The 7,829-nt window shown below is 51.7% G+C and overlaps 3 protein-coding genes across 3 annotated transcripts, besides 10 other annotated features; all 3 read left to right on the plus strand.

Annotated features, from left to right (window-relative positions):
• On the plus strand, positions 1-322 carry TraAM80_06841 (uncharacterized protein; the record flags this gene model as incomplete). Its single annotated transcript, XM_029383668.1, has 1 exon — positions 1-322. A coding segment is annotated over one exon (322 nt), but the record flags the coding sequence as incomplete, so codon positions are not given.
• Positions 323-519: 197 nt separating this feature from the next.
• Positions 520-2,379, plus strand: TraAM80_06842 (calpain-like cysteine peptidase; the record flags this gene model as incomplete). The annotated part of the gene is made up of 1 exon (XM_029383669.1): positions 520-2,379. One exon carries the CDS (start codon positions 520-522, stop codon positions 2,377-2,379), a length of 1,860 nt encoding a protein of 619 aa, XP_029236516.1.
• An 18-nt stretch (positions 2,380-2,397) lies between these two features.
• Positions 2,398-2,443: a sequence feature (A-rich).
• A 203-nt stretch (positions 2,444-2,646) lies between these two features.
• Positions 2,647-2,671: a microsatellite.
• Positions 2,672-3,221: 550 nt separating this feature from the next.
• Positions 3,222-3,239: a microsatellite.
• Positions 3,240-3,330: 91 nt separating this feature from the next.
• On the plus strand, positions 3,331-5,073 carry TraAM80_06843 (putative RNA-binding protein; the record flags this gene model as incomplete). The annotated part of the gene is made up of 1 exon (XM_029383670.1): positions 3,331-5,073. One exon carries the CDS (start codon positions 3,331-3,333, stop codon positions 5,071-5,073), a length of 1,743 nt encoding a protein of 580 aa, XP_029236517.1.
• A 416-nt stretch (positions 5,074-5,489) lies between these two features.
• Positions 5,490-5,546: a sequence feature (A-rich).
• A 451-nt stretch (positions 5,547-5,997) lies between these two features.
• Positions 5,998-6,031: a microsatellite.
• A 36-nt stretch (positions 6,032-6,067) lies between these two features.
• Positions 6,068-6,138: a microsatellite.
• A 367-nt stretch (positions 6,139-6,505) lies between these two features.
• Positions 6,506-6,568: a microsatellite.
• Positions 6,569-7,296: 728 nt separating this feature from the next.
• Positions 7,297-7,326: a microsatellite.
• A 296-nt stretch (positions 7,327-7,622) lies between these two features.
• Positions 7,623-7,649: a microsatellite.
• A 132-nt stretch (positions 7,650-7,781) lies between these two features.
• Positions 7,782-7,829: a microsatellite.

Genomic DNA, 7,829 nt, shown 5'->3' on the forward strand with positions numbered 1-7,829 from the left:
AGCTGAGACCGCCATTGCCGTCGGCGGCGACAATGATGTTGGTGGTGCTGGCTGGAAGGGCGCGTTGGAGCGGTGGATGCGGCAGGAAGGGTCTATCGGCAATGCGAGCGGCGCACCTGTTGGTCCGCGCCTGCTGCAGTATCTACTAGACTACGTCTTTTCCCCCGCTGAGTGTGAAAGTCAGCGGAAGGGTGCGGCGGTGTTGGTGCAGCCAAGCACGGCACGGCGGTGGCTGGGGCTCGCGTTGGGAACAGCATCCGAGGAGGAGGCTGCCGTAGATGCCATGATGGCCCGCTACATGAAGCGACACCGAAGTCCGTGATGTTGTCGCCGTCGCTGTATGTTGTTAATACTTGTCAGCTGCTGGTTTGAGAGGGTGATGGCGGTGGCGGTGGAGGGAACACGCGCGCGTGTCGGTGGCATGAGAGTGGTGCGCCTGTGCTTTTGCAACTTTTCTTTTTTCAGTTGAGGCGCAGAAGCGCGCATAGGTAAGTTTAAAGTGAAGGGAAGATGACGACAATGCAGAAGGTGGACGCGACGCTCTCGAGGTTTGACCGCAAATCCCCGCGAGCGGCGTACGTGCAGGTCTGCGAGGAGATGGGAATTAGGCCACAGAAGAGCCTTGGCGCCCTCCTCAGCGACGCCCCGCGTGACTGGGACAAGCACCGTGTCTTTGACTGCAATAAGTTTATTCTTGGGTCGAAGGGCTGCATGGCGCTGCTGCCGCTGTTGCTATGCAGCCGCTCCCTGCGCCGCGTAAGTCTGCGTGGCTGTCAAGTAACGGACGAGTTTGTCGCTGAGTTGGCGGAAACGCTGCAGGACCATCAGTACATCCGCAGCGTGGATGTGGGCGATAATCCGCTTGTGACGGTGTACAGCGCTGACCCCATCATCAAGCTGCTGCACGTGAACAAGAACGTTGTGCGGTTTGACCTGGACGGGACGCACATTGGCGCTAACGTTTCCAGCCTTATCAACGATCTCTGCGACAGGAACCATGAAGAGGTTGCGAACTACTATGCTGATGACTATTTTCGCATGAAGAATATCTTCAACTATCTCGACGGGGACGGGTCCGGGTGGGTCTTGCTGCGCAGCCTTGTGCTTAACACGCCCTTCCCGGTGCTGCAGGAGCAGCTCATTGAGCGTATCTCCCTGCGGCGACCACGAAAGCGCTCTGACGGCACCATCTCCGTCGACGCCTTTCTTGAGCTCGTGTACTACAACTACAAGACGGATGTGGAGATCGCTAAGCGGGCGAAGGAGGAGGACACCGACTACCAGAACATTATCACCAACTGGAAGTGTTTGTTGAATGCAATGGAGGGCGACGGCGCGGAGGCGCTTAAGGAGGTTCGGGAGCGGCGGAAGAGTGAAGCGGGTGAGGACGACGACGATGATGAGGACTTCAAAAACGATGACCAAGTGCTGGAGAAATTGCCCGTTCTTCCACCGGCGGACTTGTACCGCCTGCGCATTCGGAGTCACAAACTTGGCGCCGCGGAGGCCCGCGAGATTGTTGAGGAGGCTATGAGGCTCCAGATCGATGCCGATGCCCGACGCTCGGAGGGAGCGGCAGGGGAGGAGGCCGCAGGTGGCAATGGCAACTGCGACGAGAACAGCAACGGCGAGGGAGCGGCAAATGATGGGCACCGGGTGGTGCAGCTTTCCATCCCATGCCTGCGCCGTGCGTACCGCAGCGTTTCCCAGCCGGAACCCCGGCCCGACCGCTTTTGCTTTCTGCAGGAGCACGAGGAAGACTACGTCCCACCCATGTTGCGTGCCGGCTCGCGGCTTATCAGTATCTCGAAGCTGTCGTTCCTCAATAGCATGGATTCCTCTGGCGGCAGTGTTACTTCGCATGATGACGATATGGGGTTTGACGCTGAGGGCACTCGCACCCGCTGGTGGGATCTGCCGCCCGCTATGGTACGTCTTGTGACGAAGTTCTTCAACAAGCAGGTCTCTAAGCTGCCTAAGAGGCGGCAGTCCACGCTTGCGATTTCGCCGCGCACCCAGCGTGACAACGCGATGCAGAAGAACTCCATCCCTGTGACGGCCCTCCTCGCCGCAAAGTTTGTGACCGACCTGGAGTCCATTCACCCTCGCATGCTGGCGGACAAATTCATGCAGTACAGCATCCCCATCGACGTCTCCATGGTGACGTTGCAGGAGATTGTCAACTGCCTCAACGAGTACTATGTGGAGCTGAGCGTGGACAAGCCGATCACGCTGGAGAAGATGCGCTGCATGTCCATACCCCAGCCTTCGGTATCCCGCACATCGGCCACGACAACAAAAACTGATCTGAGCACCACCGGTGAGCTCTTGGTGGTGTCCGCCGGCGGGGCGAAGCGGGGCGCAGCGAATGGGTGTTAAAGGAGAGGCATGTGGAACAAAGAGAACGGAAAAGGAAAGGGAGAAGGCAAAGGAAAGAAGGAAAATATGTTTTTGATGGGGCGGGGTTAATGATGTATATCAAGCTAAGGCAATGTTTTGGTTTGTTTGTTTTTACCCGCATGTTTGGCCGAAATGGAAGAAACGTCAACAGTGCAGAAAACGAAAGGGAAAGATTTATGTGGCGGGAACCGGAAAGGCGCCAGTGGTGGAGGAAGTGAAATTGGAGGAACGCGGGAAGGCACACGCATATATATATATATATATATATATAGAGAGAGAGAGAGAGATATGTATTCAGTAGGTACACCATGGGCGATGTTTATTGTCGTTTTGCTTGATTTTGTTTTTACCTGTTTAATTGCTCTTGCTGCTGTGGCGTTTCTTCCCGCGCCACTCCCCTCCCCCTCTCTCCGCCACAAATGTAACATAGCCGTGATGTCGAGAACTTGGCTGGCTTGTGTTTCACAACCACTGCCACAACTCCTCCTGCTGCTGCCGCTTCCGCAGGGAGCGGACGGAGGATACGAACAAAGACACAAAAACAAAACAAACGGCAGAGGGTGAAAGTAACCCGCCGCCTGTCTCCCACTCTGCAATGCACGCTACTTCTCTCCCATTGCTCTGGACCGCTACGGTCCGGGTGAAAGGAGCACAAAGGAGGGAAGAACAAAGGAGGGGAAAAAAGGTGGAGATAAACTATACACACGTACAAAGAAGCAACAGTGAGAAGGAAGGAAGCAGCTACAGAAATACTCGAGTTGGAAAGTGTAAAAAAAGAAAAGACCGTGTTTAGCGCGGGAGTCAAAGAGGTAACACACAAAATATATATATATATATATCAAGTCAAAGCAAATGGGGTGCAATAAAAGGACCGCTGCTGTACTAGTCAAAGAAGATATTACGAGGAACAGTGGGCACCGACAGGGGAGTATGCTCTTCAGCAATATGGATGCGGGCAGTGAGAAGAACGGCATTATCGCCGACGCGAATGCCGAACCTACATCAGGAAAGAATACGGATAGGGTGGAGGAAGTACTGTATCACGAAGAACTGGACAATGACCCGGATGGCGAGTTCTTCTCTGGTGGCGGTGGTTTGTACATGGAGAGTGACATGAAATTTGTCATCGACCTCGGCAACGATGACGATGATGTCCCCATTGCTTCTTTTACCGCACAGTCGGAGTTCGACTCCTTGCCTGGTCACCGCTGTGTTCCCGACGAAATGACCCCCAGGCAGCAAGCCGACAATGCCAATAACGAGTCCGTCACTTCACAGCACCAGCAGCAACTGCCCCGGAACGGGTACCCCGCCTCTACGGGAAACGGTAGCACACATTCAGATGTTTTTTTGATTTCCTACAGCAGTTGGACGAACCATGTGGCCAACGATAGCGCAGCTGGCGAGATGTCACCGGGAGTCTCCTCCTTGGATCCGGCGGCGGCGGCGGGGGGGGGTGGTATGATGTCACCGCAGCAACCACCGCAGCAACCACCGCAGCAGCTGGACGAACCCTTTGGAGGGAATTCTTTTGAAAAGGATGCGGCAGGCTCCAAGTCCAGGCAGCATCCGCAGGATGAAATACGCAGCAACTTGTTCGTATCGGGTCTTCATTTCAGCGTGACGGACAAGGAGTTGTACAATCATTTTCGCCCCTACGGTGAGATTGAATCGGCAAAGGTCATGCTGGACATCCACACAGGGAAGAGTCGCGGCATTGCTTTTGTAAAATTTAAGGAGGTCGCTGATGCCGCGAAGGCTGCAGATGACAAGAATAATTCCATCTTTCACGGGGAGACGATCGCCGTGCGCGTAGCCAAGCCGCACGCCGCTTACCGCCCCGGCGCGCCCACGAACAAGACCTTTGTACGGAACATCCCACTCAGTGTGAAGAAGGCAGACCTTATTCAACACTTTGGGCGCTATGGTGACGTAATGGACGTCTCCATCCATAACGACACGGCCCAGCGGTCTTCCAACAAAAGGCGGAATGTTGCCTTTATCACCTACACAACAATGGAGGCAGCCGCGAATGCGGCAAAAGAGACGCACACTAGTACACCTTTTTTGGATTGTGAGGGCGTACCGCTGCTTGCGAAGGTTGCTGAGGACTCCGCTCACCGTACCGAACGTCTTGCCCGACGCGGGGTCGGCCGCCATGGCAATCTCAAGAACAGCATAAACAGCGCGGGTAATAGTGTCACTAGTTACATACAAGGGCCGCCGCCTCCGCACACACCAGGCGCAGGGTCGCAGAAGGCGTTGGAGCAGACCTTTTCAGCTAGCGCGCCTGTGTACCCCTTTATGCCGCCGCTGGGAGGAGCACCTGTCCTTGCCGATCCGTACTCTGGGAGTGCCGCAGCCCCGACATTTTATGCCGCCCCGTTTATTTCAGTGCCGCCAGGGCACACTGGAGCCCCGCCTGTCTTCCTTGTTGGTCCAGAATCAAGACCGGCCGTGTTTGCACCCCCGCTGTCATACTCTGTGATAGGCAATTCCATGCCGACGATGGCGCCAATGAGTCCCTTGACGGATACGATACCTGCCGCAGCCCCGGCGCCGCAGATGATGATGTATCCCCCCGGAACTTCTCCAGTGATGGCGCCACAGTCGACTTTTTTTTGCTATTTACCAAACGGACAGATGACGCTTGCTGCAACGCAGCCGCAGTAGGGCAGTTGAGGAGCGCAGAAGGTGAAGAAGAAAAAAAAAAGGAAAGCACTCAATATATATAACACCGATGAAGGGTAAACTGCAAGCATAGGAAAAGAATAGAAACCGCGTTGGTAATTCAGCCCCAAAAAAAGGAGAAAAAGATCATCAAACATTGGATAAGGGAAGGGGTTGTTATTGATAAATTGCCCGCAAAGGGGCGGAGGTACACCATAAGTTGTCGTGTGAGAAAAAAAAAGAGGTCCGTTCGTTACTTACGCACATATATGTATATGCATGTATCCACCCTCGCGTTGGTAAGGCCAACATGCCGCTACAGGGAGGAGGGAGGACTCGAATGAGCAAAAAGGTAGAAATCTACGGGGCATATGCGCATATGAGCTGTGGGGTGGGATCAAGAGGGAAGCGGCACAAGTAAAGAGAAAACACGATAGAAAAAAAAAGCGAAAAGGAGAACAAAAGAAAAAATAAAAGTGGAAAAAGAAGGCAAACACCATGTAATGCGTGTTGATTGCTGTAATAAATTATTTTGAGAATAGTTGTAGTTGTTATTGGGTGAACCTGGGAGGGGGAGGGGAGGGGTCAACTATACATAAACACATATTTGAAGGTGTGCCCGAAACATGATTTGTTTTCTAGCCGTAAAGAAAAGGTTAAGAAAATGGTTTTTTTTTTTGTATGTAGATATTTTATTGGGAAAATAATAATAAGGTTCGAGACGGAGGGTGTGTAGGGGAATCAAGGGATATTGCGATCAAACCCAACACTGCAGCAGGACTAAAGCAAATTGCAAGAAGTGAGTGAATACAACATGAACTAAGTGCATCGTTGTGTTTGCCTGGATGTTGTTGGGGTTGTTTGCCTGTTTTCCTGATCCCTGCTTCTGCGCTATCTCCTCACGTTAACCCCGAAATGACGCCCATCCACCCATACACGCTGGCACACACACACACGCACAACTTTTCTTTCTTACGGCACCACTTGTTATCACCCCTGTTTGTTTGTTTGTTGCGTGTGTGTGTATGCATGTTTTTTATTATTATTGTTGATGTGGTTGTTGTTGTTCCCCTCACTTTTTACTTTTTTTTGTTTTATTTTCTTCGTTGATTACTGTTTTAGGCCCTAACACGTTTTTTTGTATTGTTTAAAAAAAAAAAAAAATTGGCCGCCGGCGACGGCGGGGTGTGGGGAGGACGGTGCCCGTTGTGCGTGACAGAGAACGCCAGTGCCTCACTGCGCCTCTTCACCACAGACCCTTCTCTCTCTTTTTTTGGGGGGGAGCGTTGGGGGGGGGATGCCTCGACATCCCAAACTGATGGTAGTGGTGGAGACGGTTGTGCGACCCGTCGACTTGCACCGAGACGATACACGGGGAAGTGAAGAAACAGAAGGAGAAGGGGAGCAAATAAAAAGAAAAGAAAAACGACATACGTATATACAAATACATTTGTCTATCTCCACATATCTACCTCTATTTATATATATATTTATATATCCTCCGGCATCCGTTTCCGTTACTATCACAATCATCCGCCTACCACGGCTAGCCAAAATACATACAAAACTGTGTGCGCTTTAGTGTGTTTGCATGTATGCATATCCGTATTTCCAAACGTTTCCGTGGTCCCGTTGCTTTCCGAGTTAAAACATGCGGTGTGAGGAGTGGGAAAAAACATTCCCTTCCTTTTGATTATTATTTTTTTTTCAATGGAAAAAAAAACGCAAAGGGGATAAATCTCCAAATAAACTCAATCGTGAAGCTGAACGTGTTTTTTTTTAATATTTGTGTTTTTGAGTTTTTTTATTCGTGCATGTCTGCTCACGTCAAGCGGGCAACGCTCTGAGGGGGGGGGGGGACTGTCAGACATCGCCAACCAGCGGTCTTCCTATCAGCTCCAAGGCTCACTTGCGGTTGTTTGGCATCGGCGCTGGGCGAAAGGCACGAAATGCAAACCAAAAAGAGGAAAGTAATGAAAATCTGTGAAGCGCGAGAGCAAGCGTGCTGCATGATGAATGCAGTTGTTTGTTGGTTTCAGTGGATGTGCTACGTCACTGTACGTATGACGCGCGGGGCATTAAGAAGCCCTGAATCGCGGTAGGAGAGAAGAAGAAATGCCCATTATTGAGGCCATGGGCGATTTTTTTTTTGGTTTTGAAATGCTGAGGAACCAAACGATAAGCACCAAGAGGCGGTGGAGAGGGGGGTCGTAAAACAGCTGCAGCGTTGTTGTTATTGCTGTTATTTTTGTTTTGCGTGTGTGTGTGTGCATCTTATCTGTTTTTTTAATGAAACTAAACAGTGGCTTGATGCTCACATGAAGTGCGAGAGAGATATGAGTCTGCGGCAGGAATGTGCAGGTAGGTGAGGAGGGTGCGCAAGTAACAAGGCAAAGGTGGAGTGCAGAAGCGGGACGAAAACCTTTTTGGAGCATATATTGACCAGTTCCACCCTACACACATGCAAGGGCGTGGGTTACAATCCGAATTTGAGCAGAACACATTTGGAGGGATGGTGGTGTGGGGGGAGCCAATGAAAAGGGAATTGGGTTGGGGGAAGGGAGGGAGGGAGGGAGGGATGTAACGGGTTGGCGTCAGTCATCGGCATGGCTGGGAGAAAATTGGGAATTGATGGGTGTGTGGTAAGCGTATTGATAATCACAACAAAATGATAACGACAGGGCCTTCTTCGCTCTGAGTAATGAAATCGTTCTCTCTCTCTGTCTCTCTCTCTCTCTCTCTCTCTCTCTCTCTCTCTC

Source organism: Trypanosoma rangeli, assembly GCF_003719475.1.
Source record: "Trypanosoma rangeli strain AM80 chromosome Unknown Tra_15.4_contig_00262, whole genome shotgun sequence".
In the NCBI taxonomy this organism is placed as follows: Eukaryota; Euglenozoa; class Kinetoplastea; order Trypanosomatida; family Trypanosomatidae; genus Trypanosoma; species Trypanosoma rangeli.